This window comes from Oryzias melastigma, linkage group LG5, assembly GCF_002922805.2.
Source record: "Oryzias melastigma strain HK-1 linkage group LG5, ASM292280v2, whole genome shotgun sequence".
Lineage (NCBI taxonomy): Eukaryota > Metazoa > Chordata > Actinopteri > Beloniformes > Adrianichthyidae > Oryzias > Oryzias melastigma.
The window spans coordinates 3,049,074-3,065,822 of NC_050516.1; the positions used below are offsets into that span (position 1 = coordinate 3,049,074).

The window sequence follows — 16,749 nt, forward strand, 5'->3', positions numbered from 1 at the left end:
CCTTGTCACCGTGACAACAAACCGCATCACGCATCAAATAGTCCGCTTTTTTGTGAAAAAATGAGCTATACCAAAGAAATAACAAGAATAAAGTACTAAATATTGATTAAATGTTTATTTATTTTGTAAAGACCATGGTATAAGCGGGATAATACCCTCCGAAGAGTGCATTATGAGAAATTAACGCACTTCACGGAGGCAACCGTCCTCCGCTTCGCGTCGGACGGTTTAGGCCTCCGCGTCGTGCGTTAATTTCTCATAACGCACACTTTGTCGGGTATTATCCCTTACATATTTTTCAAGTTATGCAAGTTATAAACTTGAACATCAGTGTGTACTGACAACACCTGGTTCCAACATGGCAACCCCCATTTTGTGAAAAAAATGGCGACTGAACTGACATCATTTTCTATGGGTTCCGTCACTCAGTCCAGTTCTTATATGCAGTCAGTGAGTCAACATCAGATCTAAAGTCCCCCCAAGTCCATAATTTGCTATAAAAATTAACTTTTAGAGACACAAACATGTAATGAAACAAGGATTGAGGAAAATGTTTCATATAAAATACACATCACTTAAGATTTCAAGTTATAAAAAGTTACATTATAACAAAAGGTCTATGTCCAAATTTTCTCACTACTACTCATAAAAGACTACATAGTGTGGGACTAAACCTTTAACACAGTTAGGATTTGTAGAATCGTATGCCATGGAAAAATGTCAAACTCCTAATCTAGTAGTGAGGGAATTCGGTCAGAATTTTACAAAGCCACAGCTATATTAAATAAATTTGGTATGCTAGTTAGCACATTTAAGCAGAAAGTTGAAGGTTGGAGGTTTAGGTGGAGGTCACTGTAGGTCAGGTGGGTGCAGAGGCCGTTGGCTGCCTGTGTGAGCTGTCACGGTCCTACACGTGAAGGATGGAGGACAAGGGTTAGGACAAATACGGACAAATAGGCACAAACTGGAGGCATCAGACGTCCACCTGCACTCCTGCTGCACACCTCTAGGCTGTCCGTCACAAGCTTCTCCAGGACTCTGCAGGACGCTTTCTGGAGGGAAACACAAAGGGCTTTTGAATTGAGGAAAAACAACATATAATTGATCTTTTGACAACATTTTTTAACACATATTTTTTGCTTGCCTGGTTATGAAACTGCAATAGCAGAGACAAAGAGTCCCTGAATTTGTCTTCCAGTCGTGTTTTCTCTTTGTCCTGCAGCCTGTCTGACCTCTGGAGAAACAAGAACACTGTCAGGTCCAAATTGGCTCGACTTTACCATTCATATCATATTTAATACACACACTTCTGAGACCCATATTCTGTTAACATGACCAAAACTTCCTTAAAAAAAAACATTGGATATGACTTAATCCAAGTTTCCTGCCCTGTAGTTCCCCATCATTCCACTAGAGGCAGTAGAGGGGCTTTTCCTAATCATTTCAAAATGGTTGCTTCCGTAAAATTTAAAAAAAAACTTTTGTCGGGAAAAAGTTTTGCTAAAATTTAAAACTTTATGGTGAATATACTGTTGCTCATCTATTGTTTTTCATTTTTTAAATACTTGCTGAATTGAAAGAATGCAAAATTAGTTTATAATTAAGTCTTTATAAAACAGTTTTACCACGTTAAAAATGTGTGGATCAAATTTGAGACAGCAGGTAAATAAGTTGCTTTTTTCCTGAACACGTTAAGGTTAATGTTAATAATGTTAATATTTTTGCATCTTAAACTAACATGGTCATGAGCAAAAACTTACCAACTCAAACGATGTGTCATAATTATGGATTCCACCAAAGGGTCTAAAAACATTTTAAGTCACATAAAAGTAAATTTTCTGTCATTTTTTATGTCATTGGCTTCACAAAGTTAAGAAAACTCACCAATTAGCATTAGGCATATTAGCAAGAACTACGTAAGCATAAATATAAAAAACCCCGCCAGCAGTGGTTGGGATAGGCTCCAGTAATCGTGATACGCCAAAAGGGTTTCAGCAAGATGGATAGAAAACACATAAAGAGCAGGTCCAAAACAGCCAGTTCTATGTAAAAGACTAACAAACAAAAAAAAACATGTAGACTAATTAAATAAAATATAAAAGCAAAATAATATGTGAAAAATACAATGAATCAAAGAACATAAAAAAAAAACATTTGAAAATCGTCATAGATTTGAGAAGAGCAGCTATATCGTGTAAAGTTGCCACTTCAGACACAGAGGAATCTTTAAAAACATTTTTATGTTGTTTTAAAATCAGAAAATGGCATAAAGATGGTAAACAGGGTTAAAGATAAAGCAACAGTGCTATTAATTTATTATATTTTACTTTACTAATGTAACAATCCTGCTTTAGTTGTTCTTGGACATGTTTTGAGTTGTTCGCCATCAGTCACTCTGATCCAAAGCTCTTTTCATTTCTGTTAATTACCCTCAGTGTACTTAAGTGTCTGGTTTTCAGGTCATCTGCTGTGTTCTGTTTTAACCATAGACAGACTTATATATAGTCAATGAGTTTTTAACAGTTTTTTGTTTCTTGTAATGGTTTTGTCATGTTTCAATCTCTCTCTCTCTCTCTTTTCTTTTTTCTTTTATTCTATAAATGCTTTAGATTCTGTCACCAATCTCCTGCATTTTGGGTCCTTCACCAGCAGTACCTAAAAGCTAACTTCAGGTTTTATATTTTTGTACAGTAAATTAAACTTTATTTCTTTTTTTATGACAACTTTATAGATATCAAAAACCTTTTTTCATTTAACTTTAACTGTTTTCAGCTTCTTAATATTTTTTTTTTCTAATTTTACATTGTTTTTTAATGGAAATATAGATCCTGTATTTTTTAGTTATGTTTTTTATTTTAAAAAATCCACATATGCCTTTTTTTTAAGTGTTTTTTTTAAACTTGCTAAGGATAAATACATTTTGAATCCCGTTGGATGATGTGGCTCCTTAACAGTCAAACATGGTGCCATACATTAAAACTCAAAACATTTAAAAACGATGACAAAAAGGGTAAAGTATAATAGTAAATTATGAAATAAGTGACATAGTAAAATATCATTGAGTGAAGCAAAATAAATAGATCATAAAAAAACACCAGCAGAGTAGAGCATCATGCTGTGTCAAAAACCTGGCCATAAAAATGACAAAATCTATTTTTTATTGTTGTTTTTCACCAAAAAAACTTAATGATAATTTTTCTTTTATTTTCAACCATAAAATAGTCAGATAAAGAGATTAAAAAAGTGATAAAGTTATTGGGGAATAATAGGTAGAAGAAAAATCGCATTAATTCCCACCCTCGATCTTATTATTTTATTGTATGTATGTCTAAGAGTAACAGATGCACATCTATTGTAAAAACGACAATTTTCTGTGCTGCACTCTTAATCCACTAGATGGCAGCAGTTATAAACCTTAAGTTCCAAAGATGCTTTCCTGCTCCAGACTTTAATGTAGAAGAATGCAGAAGTGTGGGGGTGGGCTGCACCAACATTCTTTTCCTCAGGTGTCAAACTTTTTAACCTTCTCACCTTGTCTTTGTCACAGCTGACGTCGGGTTTCTTCTTGAGTAGCTCCATCCGACTACAGCAGCTCCTGCTGTCCTTGTCAGGATGCTCACTGTTTTTCTCCTGAACATGACTTTGGGACAGAAACTGATGGGCAGCGCTGTTCTGACAGCTAAAAAAATAGAAATGCAACGTGAAGGTAAATCTAAAACTTTGAAAGATCAAACTTCTAATCAGGAGTTCATCATCTGTCAGCCAAACAATGATGCCATTGTTTCTGAGTGAGGGCTGATATCTGAGATCTGCGGTGTGAGACACTGCAGCGTCTTTTAACCTTATCAAGATTCTGGGAAATTCTTCTCAGAGAATCATCCTCAACCTGATCAAAGGGAAGCATGAAGGATCTGTAGAAGGAAGAACACCGTTCTGCCGTCTGAAGACACGTCAAAACAAAGACACTGATGAGACATTTCTATAGTGTTCAGACTCCATTATGGGCCAATAGAAAAAGACATGGAGTGGTCATAACCTCGTCAAAAAAACAACACCAGGTGTTCTCAAAAAGGTCAAGGTCATCACCGTGGTTAAGTTCATAAGTTACGTGATGTCCCAATCAAGTCTGAACTTACAGAATGAGGGTCTATCTACAGAACAACATCTTCACTGAACCAAATATCTTCACCACCATCGTGGGATTGGAGCAGATGACAGCTGCTTCAACCTAACGCTCCACCTTCTGTTCACAGGTTTGATGCAGATCAGGAGAAAACACTAATGCGAAGTGAAGAAGGGAGGAGTTTTCTATTTAATCTATTCCTATTGTGAAAATAAGGCAGCAGACTAGTTAAGTGCTGGACTGGTACATGGGAAGTCAGGATTTGATTCCCAGAGGTCATGGTGAGCATGTGGATCACTAAGGCTACGGTCACAAATACAACTGCCAGCATGTGATCTCCCACAGCTGCCTCCTGATTTCATGATGCGATCATCTCCGCCTGTCACTGGACTGCCACAAAATGTGCCACTGACTGATGTCAACTTAAAAAAAATTGTAAGTTTTACTTAAAACCTCTACGACCACTGCGGGGTGTGTGAAAATGTGACTGCCGCCTTCCAATTACAAAAGCCACCATGACACAACTCATGAGCCCAAGTCATACCATTTTTTTCTTATGACCCAGAATATCACAAAGGTCATGACACCTTCATGTCTCTAATGTGTAAACAAGTTATTTAACTTGTATTCAGACTGGACAAGTCTGTTGGTCTAGACCGAGTCTGCTTAATTTGGTCCAGATTGAGTCCTAAACCTTGCGCTTGGTCTGTATTCGGACTCCCATCAACCAGACATTTGTTTTAAAGCTTGTGATTAAATCCACAAGACTAAAGATCTCTTCAGTCATTGGCCAGGAATTATGAGGGCGGGGCAAAGCAACGAGGAAAAAAAAAGAATGAAAGTCTTACATTTTGCAATTCTTGTCATGATAGTTCACTTATTCAAACTTTATATTTTGCTGACCAACTTTGAACATCTGTATCAACATCAGGTACAACATCCAAAGTGTCCTTGGGTAAGACACTGAACCCCACATTACTCCTGGTGGTTATAGGTTGTGTTATGAAGCAGAGATAGTGTGAATGTGTGTGTGCTTGGGTGAATGGGACTGTGACTGTAAAGCGCTTTGGGCCTTCAAGGAAAGTTGTAAAAGGTATCAGTCAATCAATCACCAATCAATCTAGAAGGTGATCTTACAGCAGACATCATGAACTTTGACAACAAAGCCTGGGTGTGAGATGTTAGCTGACCCTTTTCCACAGCCAAGCAGATGGCAGGCATGCCTCTTCACCTCCTTCAAGCCCCTGTCGTCCTCCTCTTCATCAGACGCAGCTCTTCCTTCCACGGCGCGCTGCAGACACTCGGCCTCTGGAGGCAGAACCTCCGGATGCTTCTCTGCAAAAAAACAAAAACAAACAAAATGTTTGCAGCCCATGAGAGAACTTCAATTTGATCATTCCTAAAGTGTTATCATGAGCCACTCACCCGTCTGGTTGCAGGAGTCTTCAGAGTGATCTGGGGTGTTGCTGGTGTTGCGCCCCCTGTTGGTCACAACAAGATTTTACACACAAAACTGTAACTTTTTTTGTTGTTTTGTTCAGACAGCAGACAATAAGCAAAAAAAAGGTATTATACATGAAAAAATGTTAGTAAAACAGAAAGGAGTAAAGGTATGTATAAGAAATTAATAAAAAGCTGTGGTGGAGGATTTCAGGAGGACATTTTTGCCTCATAGAAAATAATTGTTAGCACCGGTTTAGTCAGTACACACAGTATTTGTTTTAATAATAATTAATATGAACTGTTAAATCTCCGCCCACATCATCAGATCTCACTTCCTGGTTGGTGAAGATTCCATCACAGACAGAATCTGTCTGTAACGCCGGGTTCACACCGGACGCGGTAGCAATGCGAAGTGGTGTGCGCGCGGAATCCGCTTCACCTCCAGTTCACACCAGACGCATATTTTTTCGCGACAGCCGACAGCTGTGAAAGATTGGTTAAATTTTGAAAATTGAAAATCGCAGCTTGACCAAAAAATAGACCAGATGCTACAACAATCACTGCATGACATGAGATGACCGCTCACAATTTGAGATGTATGGATAGATGATACTGTAGTTTCTGTGTTCGAACACTTTTGTTTTTCTTTAAATGATTGGTCATTGGGTTGTCATGGTGATGGGAGGAGCCATTAGCTTAAAGTCCCCCTTCAATCGTCTTTTAAACAATTATAATCCTATCTTTGGCTGTTTTTAGCAAATTCAAAGAGCAAGTTTATGGATAAGGGTTTCTCCAGGGTGGCAGTAGTTCAATAAAATATTCCCTCTTTCCCTCCCCCATTGCTGAGAGCTCTCTGTTTGCATTCTCTCGCCTGCTGGCTTACAGCCCTTAACACCCCTAACTTAACATTAGCAGTGCAACAAAAATGGCAAGCATAATTGGAGCTTTCCAGCCGTACAGTTTAGAGCCAGAAGGCAACTTGGATGAAGAAAAGACAAAGAAAATACAATATTTCTTAAACAACATTTTAACGCCTGATCCTGATTCACAACAGTTTAAATAAAGAAATACTTAGAAATTAAATTTTAAAATTAATTTTCTTTAAATATATCAGTAAAATGCCACAAAAAGATTTTAAAAACACAATTTTCATTGGAGTTGGGAATTAGGCCATCCTACACTTTTTCAGTTCTTTTAGGCATTTATCAATTAATTAAGCAGAGGGTTATTTATTCTTTTTTTTTTTTTTTTTAGGATTCAGTTTAGCCGCTGGATTTAACTTTTTACTGTTGTACATTTTACTGAAAAATTACCTCCATCAGCAGATAAAAAATGAACTTTTCAGCTTCCAAAACTAACTTATCTGCATGTTTTCATTTTTTTCCAATAATCCATTTATGTTTTGGCAGCTGTGGCTACTGATTTTTTTAAACATTATAATCCTGATGATCTCTGCTATGCTTCTCTGCTTTTGGATGAAAGAAAATTGAATCCAGGAAGTGAAAAAAAAAAGTTGTCACAGAGCTGCTAAAGCTGTCACAATTTGAGCTTTGGAGATTTTTCCTGGCAGAAAAAACTTCTATTGAATGACGACTGAGATTAAATATTAAATTGGATTGTCCTCAGAGGCTGAGAACTGCGAGTCACATATCAGGATTCAGGCAAATGATGTGTAAATGGGTTCTTGGAAAAACGAGCACCTGTACAGCTCTGCCTCCAGCTGGCTGATCCGGGACTGCAGCTGCGGCACAGCCTGGGCCTGCTCCTGGATCAGCCGAACCCTCTGCAGCCCCACCCTCAGAGCCTCTCTGGCCTTCTCCGCTCGCCTCCTGAAAGCAGTCAAATTATCTCACAAATCTTATATCAACTTTTAAAACTTTACGTTCAGACTTTTTTAAAAAAGAAACCTGATTTGTATGTTTTCCTTCCTCAGTGAGGACTCCATTGCCTGCAGCTTGCGCACCTCCTGATACGCCCAGTGAAGCTCCTCCTCCAAACGCTGGTTGAATTTGATGGCCTCTTCCAGCTGCCCGTCACGCGAGGATCGAATCAGCTTCAGCTCTCGGAGAACGGGGTCCCCGTCATTCCATCTGCGCTGCGCCTCCTTAGCTCCATCCCTCTGAGCTCCACTGTGGTGCAGCTGAAGTCTCTGAGCTGGGTTCGGTTTTACCGAGGCATCGTATGATTCGGGAGATTTGCAGTCGGATGGAAAAGTGATCCTGCTGCTCCTTTCCCGCCTGAGGGCCACCTCCAGGGCCAGGCAGCGAGCGTCGCTCCCCTGAAGAGCCGAGCGGAGGTCCTCCACCAGCTCCCGGAGAGCTGCAACCTCTTCTGGGGGGAAATATTGGAACTTTTTTTTTATCTGTCTTCATTGCGACACTTCTACTTTAACATCATTGAAGTCATGGCATAGATGAAGATGACATATAACCTGAGACAGGCGCTGGGGTTTACTGATCAAACTAGTCTTAAAATGAACCGTTTTGCCCCTTTTTCACTTATGTATTAATAATGTTTCAGAATGGTGGGCACTGCCTCCAAACCCCCACCCTCTTAAAAACCTTTTGGTCACTCCAGACCTAAAGAACACCTGAGATTTCATGGTTTTTGGACCAGTAATACTTGAAAACCTGGAAGCCTCAGGAGAGCACATGTGCATTTGGGTTCAAATCCCCCAGAAAGTTGTTGAGTTTTTCCAAACATCGCCTTTTTTTATATATATATTTGACGCTGTAGAATATGTGTACAGACTTTTATTTTACTGCCAGTTCAATTAAGCAATGTGCAAGAACATTTCCTTAAAAACCTAAAAACAAGTTGCTTCTGGGCTTTTAAATCTAGTTTTAAAAAAAAATGTGGCCCTGTGGATTCTCCAGGCCAAAAAAGGGCAGTGGATGCAGTTCATTATTATTTTTATTTTTAAGAAACAAATTTTTGAGATTACATTTTTTCTTCCTTTAATAGAGAACAATTAATTTGAAGCTAAATTTGTCACAAGCTTCTTCTAAAATCATGATGATTTTAAGCTATCCAGGAGTCTGCTGAAAAAACGGTGGATCCATGAGTTATTTGTAAGATTGTGACAAACAGCACAAGCTTTGTTTAGTGAGTAATGACAGAACAGTGAGATGAATACATATTTTTTATTTTATTCATGTTAAAATTTGCTTGTCAAGACCAGTGACATGAATATCAATGGACTTCTCAATCCCCCAACCCCATGTGTCAAATAGGAAGTACTTGATGTTTGCAGAAAGGCCCAAGTCCCATACACTTCCATTGAGATATAGACAGTTATTACTCATTTTATTTGTTAGAATAACCACTCTTGCTCTTAGCAAGTTCTTTATGATCCTTATTTTTTTTTAAAGAGATTTTTTCTTTATCGCAAGTTATTCAAGTCATAAACCGACCAATCAAACACTTCTGTGAAAGCATGTGGTGCCTGCTGGCCCCACCTCGAACTCTTGATTGACAGATTCTCTCAAGCTCGCTCTCAGAGAGAGGGTATAGACTTCAAACAAGCTCAGTCATGATTGGTGACAGTAGTTCCTCTAAAAATGTGACTCAGACCAATCACTGTCAATGGGTTTCAATACGGCAGACGTATCAAGAAGTGACGGCGTAGGCTCTGGCCTGATTTAGCGAGGGCTGGAGGTAAGGCATTTCCTATGGGCTATTTCCTAGACTTGGAGTACTCCTGCCAAAGAACCGTTCTTAGAACATGACTGATTATTGTTCAATTACCACCAGAACTTCAATAAACTGCCTTTACCTTACCCTCAGTGTGCTACTCGTTGGGTTGTCAAATACATTTCCCTCTGACACAGGGATCAGCTGAGAGACGGCCGCCTCATTGTGAGGAGCTACGTTTTAAGGAAATATTTTTTGTAGATTTGCACAATGATTAATTAGACTCTTTTAAAATCCTAAAGAGACAACAAATATTTTTAATTATACTCTTGGGACATTTTTCTGATGATAGAGGTGATATATAAAGAACATTAAGGTTAAAAATGCATTTCTGAGTATTTCTTTTTTCAAATCATTGTGAATCAGGAGCAGACGAAAGAAGTTTAGAAGAGACGCAGAGGTGAATTTCTAATGAACTCCTGCCGCTCTTCAGAAACTATGTACTGGAAAACGACAAAGTTAATTGATTTTTGACTAAAAAAAGCATAAACATAACTTAAAAAGCACAGGGAACACCTTAAAAAATAGCAAAAGGTGATCGAGGTGGGACTTTACAGACAAAACTAAAGGAGAAAGCAAGTGGTGAAATGTACAAGTCACATCAGACCAGCAGAAAGAGGTTACAGAACGTATGAGTAACTTATCAATGGTACCTGTAGATTTAATTAAGAATGCACAAACATGACATCTACCTGTGTATCAAAAAATAGGTGAAATCTTTCATCCCAAAAATCAGTTATTTTCTTCACAATCAGCTGATTAAAGTTAGATTTATGTACTATATGACTGGAGGGAAAATAAGTTGTGTAAATTTATAGTTTTTAGCTCTTCACCAAAGCTCACTCCTTTTAAAGAAAAACATTAGCTTAGCACAGTTTATAGAACAATGATTAAGTACTTGTCTTCAAAGAAAAGAGAGATCTGGATGAAAATTCTACAATTACTCCAGAACTATAGTTGTCTGTGTCACCAAAGTTGTGTTGCAACATCACTCCCACTTTGACTTTTAAAGGCAGAAAGATGAAGGACTGTTGTGCTATTTTTCTATTTATTGTTGGAATCTCAAAGTAAGTAAAAGTAAGTAATGAAATTAATAAGTAATTAGTAAGGAAAACGAATCAACTTTCTGAACAAGCTTATTCCCTTTTTTGGTTGCTGGAGCCTATCCCAGCCACTGCCAGGCAGGTTGCCAGTCCATCCACACTCACAAGCACTTTCACATCCAAGGACAATTTCAGAGTGACCAACTGACCTACAATGCATATTATTGGACTGTGGGAGGAAGCTGGAGGGCCTGAAGAAAACCCATGCAGAGAACATGCAAAATCCACACCGAAAAATCCCAATTTGGAGGTTTAGGGGGAAATCGATTCAGCGATATATTGCAACATATACTATGTATTTTTTTGGCAAAACTTAAATCAGGTAAAAATGCTGACAAGACGAGATTAATTCATTATTTATGAGCATCCTTCAGTGTCTTACTTTTGTTTTCCACCTAAACCCCCCACCGCTAGTTGGCAGCACAGCACACAGATCCTCTTTGAGCAGCTCTACACCCAAACCAAAACAACAACAACATCTCGTGAGAACCAGCTTGTGCTAAATGTTCTGTCAGCCTCGCAGTTTTTATTTTATACTTGAGATGGATACCGAATCGAAACTCTGTGCCATGCTGCTGCCAGTATTAATGGTCGTCTTGGGATATATCGCGATATGTATCGTATCTTGAAACACATATTGGGATATTTATCATGTCAAAAGGCTCTTGGCAATACTCTGGTCCCAATTCAGCTCTCTCTGACAAGAGTGCTAACCGTTACACCCTTCAAAGTAAAGCAATTTATATATTCAAACCTTATTTAATTTCATGGCAAACAATGATGAAAGTAAGACCTCAAAGGAAGGAAAACATCAGGGGATTAAAAAATAACTATAATTACAGGGATTTTTATGTGTGTTTAACAACAGAGACATTTACAGGTCTGAAGGAGCTGGAGGGCTCTCATGGGACACGCTCAGGATGTGATGGTTGAAGAATGGGATCATCTGCAAAGAGCAGGATTTTTAGGTAAAACTACTATCTTTAACCCTTTAACACTGGAGTTCAAGTGTAAATGTTCTTTGGTTTACTGTAACTTTTCAACCGTTAACATGATCAACGTCATTCCAGCAGATTCTGAAGGAATTCAAAACTACTGGAATTACGTTGAAAAGTTGCAGTAAGTTAAAAAATAAAAATAAAAAAATAAGCGTCACTGGCAACGCCTCGGGTGTTCAAGGTTATATGTAGCCTATTTAATGTGGCTTTTAAAAAAATTGGGTTCCAATTATTTAAAGAGACACTCCAATTAATTCTTTCTAGTAAAAGTGTTCCCAGGGTATTTTCAAGGTCACAAATACAGGCTTTTTTTCAAATGGGATTCCCCCCTCCTGATTCACAACAGTTTGAACAAAGAAACTCGGAATTGCAATTTTAAGTTTAATTTTCTTCGTCTATGTCCTCTTTTGTAAGAACAATGCCAAAAAGAAAAAAAAAACGATTTTGACCAAATTTGGTCTCAAGTACCTCAACCTCCACCTACTCCACCTTGAATAATAAAGTTCTGGGGAGCTTTCTCAGTCAGTCAGTACCTGGCTCGTGGACCTGCTCGGGGGTTCGATGCTTCATGGATCTGTTCACGGCTCCGCTCTGATCTCTCGTCAGATCGAAGCTCACGCACTTTCTCCGTCTGTACCGGGGCCAGCGGAGCCGGATCTGCCTCTCCACCAGCTCCGTGTCCTCAGACACCGGCAGGCGCCATGCGCTTTGCGCGGCGGTGCGCGCGCGGAAAAACGCGCAGAGGCGCGAGTGAAACTCCTTGAAGGACATCTGATCGGGCAGAGCGGCGCAAACGTCCCTGAACTCCTCATCCATGTCCGTCCTCGCTGCGTCCAGTCCCAGCACCGCGCACAGAGCTGCGAAGTCCTCCCCCGACACCGAGTCCTCCTGGTTAGGAAAGGCCAGGTGGTGGAAGACCTCCTGCAGGTACTGGTCTATGCCGGTGGCCAGGACGACTATCTCATTTTCTGCGCCTACGTCAGGGCAGTGATGGTGGGCCAGCGCGCTCCGGAGCCACTCGCTTTTACGCGCAGCTCTGGGTGCGGGATGGACGCGCGCAGCAGCCAGCACAGTGCGCTCCATGGGTACCCGGAGTCAAAACTCTTCTCTGAGCGTTTTGGAACCACAACAGCTGCAAAAATGACAACAAAAATGGAATGTGACGCAACTACATGCTGCTTGGTTCCGCCACTCCTCGAATCGTTCCAGCGCGGATCTGTAAGGAGAAGAAGAGCAGTGACTCCACCCTCTGCGCGCACGCCCTCCCTGAACGAGCATGTATGTATGACTGTACCTGTCATACTTCAGGAGAGCAAAAAAAGTTGTTTGATCATAGATCAGATATCGGAGGAGTAATAGGAGAGAACAATGAAATGTCGAAATATGAGAACGTTTAGCCTAGAGGGAGAATTCTTTAAAATGGTCTTAAATTCATTTAACACACTCGCTCCTGAACACTCGCAGTTTGTAAGGTTCTAATCACAAATCATATCCTAAAAATGCAGATCATTTCTTTCTGAAGTCTTTCTGAATCCTGATGCTGAGCTGTAGGCCATACAGAACACTTCAGAAGCAGTAACATTGCGTCACTATTCAGTCTTCGAAATTTTAATAGCAAAAATAAATTTTATTTTGCTATTATTAATAGTATTATTTAGAAACATTGGGATTTTATTTTTTTTATTCACAGATAATAATTTTATTTTATAAAATTCTTTATTTGAAGCTAAACTTGTCACAAGCTTCTTCTAAAATCATGATGATTTTAAGCTGGCCAGGAGTCTGCTGAAAAAATGGTGGGTGTGTTTGTTATTTGTAAGTTTGTGACAAACAGCATAAACTTTGTTTAGTGTGTAATGACAGAAAAGTGTGAGGAATAAATATCCCATTATTCTAGCTTTTCAGAGACCTGCACAAACCTCACCCCAAAGAAGGAACCTAGACTCTAAAGTGACTAGAACTTGCATCTCATATAGAGGTAAATAACAAACTTAAGGGACAACATCAAAACCTTTAGGAACAAGGCTTTTTTATTTCCACAAAACCCAAAATACCCTTGAATTTTTCTGAACAAAAAACAGTTTCATGGCGTTCCATGTTCTTTAATCACAATACAGGATGTCCTTTTCTGAAAATATAGGGATCTCAAAGGTTTTCAAATTTCATCTAAAGCTATCAATCAATTAAGAAAATAGAAGGTCTGACTCCGATCATTCAATAGGTTAAATTTTGGTATGATAATAATAATAATAATAATAATATCATTTTTGAAGATAAGATTAAATTGGATAAGATATAACAAAATAAGATAGGACAAGAGACAATATGGTACAAAGATACGACACAATGCAATAAAATACAGTACAACAAGATAAAATAAGATACGATCTGATAAGATAATATAAGATACCAAGACACAACATGGCACTATAAGATAAAATACGATAAAATAAGATAATTTGATCCTTTTAAAGGGAAATTTGAGTGTCACAGCAACTCTGGGAATCAGGCATTAAGGCGGAAAGAAAGGAAGAATTAAAATTTCAAAAGAATCAAGATAAAGGAAAAAATTAAACAAGATAAAAAATGTTGAATAAAATAAAATAAAAGTGTTTATATTTAGGATAAAAAGCATTGAAACAGTTTATAAACCTCTTTTAAAAAAACATAGAAACATCAACCATAGAAACGAAAAGCAAAAGTCTGCAGCTTTGACTCCTCAGAAACAGTAAAGCAAACAGACGTTCAGGAGGACTTTAGCTGGAAGTCAAATACCTGAGTGTTTCCAGGAAGCATCCTGCAGGAAATTCCTCTTCCCAGCTCAGATCTCAGTCCTGACAGCCAAAGATTAACAGCGTCTTCTTTTCTTCTCACCTGGGCAGGACCAGACTACGCCGCAGCCTTCACGCTACAGTCTAATCTGGTCATAATTGCAGCGCTGCATACCGACAAAATCAGGAGGTAATTTTCTGTAAAAAGAACTTTAATGATAGAGTTTAAAGAAGTATATCTCATCAAGACAAAATGTGTGGGTTTGAAGGAGATCAATCAGTTATAATCAAAGCCACTTTACATACTTGATACTTGTTGATGTCCCACACTTCAGAAAAAGTGACAAGTCTAAAACATCTGAATAGAATCTAAAGAAAAAATGAACTCCCTGATTGTTAAAGACAGCACAAAAATGGATATACATTTTAGTTTGGAGGGAATTTTTTTTTTAATTGTCAAAAACCAAATAGTGTGACAAAAGAATATCTCCGCCCCTTTTATATATTCACCTTTAATGAAAGTCAGATGAATGGATTATGTTTACTTTTGTTTGAAGGTATAGAAACAAGTTTGTAAAACACATTTAAGATGAAGTCTCTGAGTGATTTTGACTGTTATTCACTGTCATCTAACTCAACTGTGTTTAAAAAAAAAAAGAAAGAAAAGTGAAAGTTTGGTTGACTGTACCCATAAGTCCGCTCACCTGTCAATCAAAGACATCTGCCTGGAAACGCCTCATTTTCATTTTGGAGGATGAAATGAAGGAAACAAATTTTGATGTTTTTAATAATTTATTGTAGTCTTCATGGTGCGTACACGTTTGACGTCCGTTTAGCCCATGATGTTCACAGTAGACAAGCAGTGAAGAGATTCTTCTTCTTTGTCTCTTTCGACTATTTACTAGCCCATGTCTGCCATCTACAGTGCAAAATGTAAAAGTGGTGAAAATGTTTTGAATTTGGTGCGAAAAATAAACGGTTTGTTTATTGTTAGCATTTTTGCAATGGCAGGTATGGATTAGGGGTCTGAATCTGATGATACGATACGTATCGAGATACACATGATACGATACAATACATATCGCGATATATCCCAAGACAAGGTTTTTCCAAGACATAGGAAAAAAAAACTCAAATATTATATGCATCCTAGGCAGTGATGTTCCATATCTATGGTTGGAAAGGGCTGTTTATTTCTAACACCACTAAATGTGGCTGAAGCGGTAGTTTTAAAACGGTTCAGGTGCTTTCTTGAAACATTTTAGTGTGATGAAGTAGTGTGACAGAATGAAAGAGAGCACTTGAATGTGGGTAATTTCATTCTTCCAGACAGTTTGAACCTAAACGCTGACTTTTCATTTTCTCTCGTGCAATAGTAAACATGGATTCCTGCTCATCACCAGAAAGCCTGTTTTTTTCAGAGCATTATGCACACCATTCTGATCCATCAAGGCGTCGAAATAGAATCTTTTGATAGGAAGTTCGGCAAAACGTTCCCTCGCTTCGCGTTCAGCATTTTGGCTGAAGCCCTGTAGGGTGTGTACTGCACGTCTGGTCTCACTTGTTCTTCTATGAGCCACAAAGCATTGAAATCAATGTTTACACTTTACCAGTACCAACTTGGCACAGATTTTCAGTTCAGTTCTCATCTTTAGTTTGCATCGGAAGAATGCAGGTTCGATTCCCGCCATGCCTGCCCATGCGTCGAAGTGTCCTTGGGTAAGACACCTAACCCCCGAATTGCCTCTGGTGGGAGGTTGGCGCCAGTGTTCGGCAGTGGAGCCACCACCAGTGTGTGAGTGGGTCTGTGACTGTGAAGCGCTTTGGGCCCTCTAAGGAGGGTCCAAAGCGCTATACAAGTATACGCCATTTACCATGACAAGAACAAGAACTGCAAGTCTCAGAGTTCACAATGGGTCCAGATGAATCACAGGATCGTTCTTGGGAGATTTTTTTTTGTTTTGGTGAGGTGTACAGCTGTTAAAGAGGCTCAGTGTGCTGCGCTGCCAGCTAGCGGTCAGGAGTTTAAGTGGAAAACGACACTGAACTACATGTTTGCTAATAAATAATTAATTAAAGATTGCCTTGGCAGCATTTTAAATCGATACAAGTGTCACTAGATGAAGTATTGTGGCATTTTACTGAATCGACATTTTCTTACACCTCTAGTATGGATTACTATGGTGTCAGGAGAGGGATCTTGGTTTATCTTTATTTGAAGAACAAATGCAGACATTGTTCGGCTTGTAGCCATGGCTGGGTTCACCAGATAAACCAGCTGCGCTCTGACTGTGGTGAGTCTCACTGCATCACTACTAAATCCAAGTGAAAGTTTAGTTTAGCTCTCAACATAGATACATAGAGCCCAAATATAGTTGTAAAAACGTGTTTAACTATGTGAGAACACAAGAGTTTTAAACGTGGAAGCCCAAAATGTGCTTTTGTTGACTTTTTATTGAGGCCAGTACTCGTATCTCACATGCGACTAAAGAGTGAAGGACGATCATCATATAACACCATTATCTGTATTTTGTAGGTGCAGCTAGCTTTTAGCTTTACACTTAATGAAACACTTACCTCAATCGTAAGACAATCATATTCCATTTTCAACAATGAAC

The 16,749-nt window shown here is 38.8% G+C and overlaps 1 protein-coding gene across 5 annotated transcripts; it reads right to left on the reverse strand.

Annotated features, from left to right (window-relative positions):
• Nucleotides 1-541: 541 nt before the first annotated feature.
• On the reverse strand, nt 542-12,662 carry si:ch211-112f3.4 (EF-hand and coiled-coil domain-containing protein 1). Of its 5 annotated transcripts, none has more exons than XM_024269563.2 (9): nt 11,894-12,657; nt 7,474-7,897; nt 7,267-7,395; nt 5,549-5,604; nt 5,314-5,458; nt 3,532-3,679; nt 1,145-1,234; nt 1,005-1,052; nt 542-907 (listed from the first exon to the last, which is right to left on the reverse strand). In XM_024269563.2, exons 1-9 carry the CDS (start codon nt 12,441-12,443, stop codon nt 860-862), a joined length of 1,638 nt encoding a protein of 545 aa, XP_024125331.1. In that variant the 5' UTR covers nt 12,444-12,657; the 3' UTR covers nt 542-859. The 5 variants fall into 5 exon arrangements, 4 of the variants coding, with proteins under 4 accessions (XP_024125331.1, XP_024125333.1, XP_036067688.1 ...); XM_024269565.2 differs by having other exon boundaries at nt 986-1,052; nt 11,894-12,654; XM_036211795.1 differs by having other exon boundaries at nt 542-1,052; nt 11,894-12,658.
• Between the last annotated feature and the right edge of the window lie 4,087 nt (nt 12,663-16,749).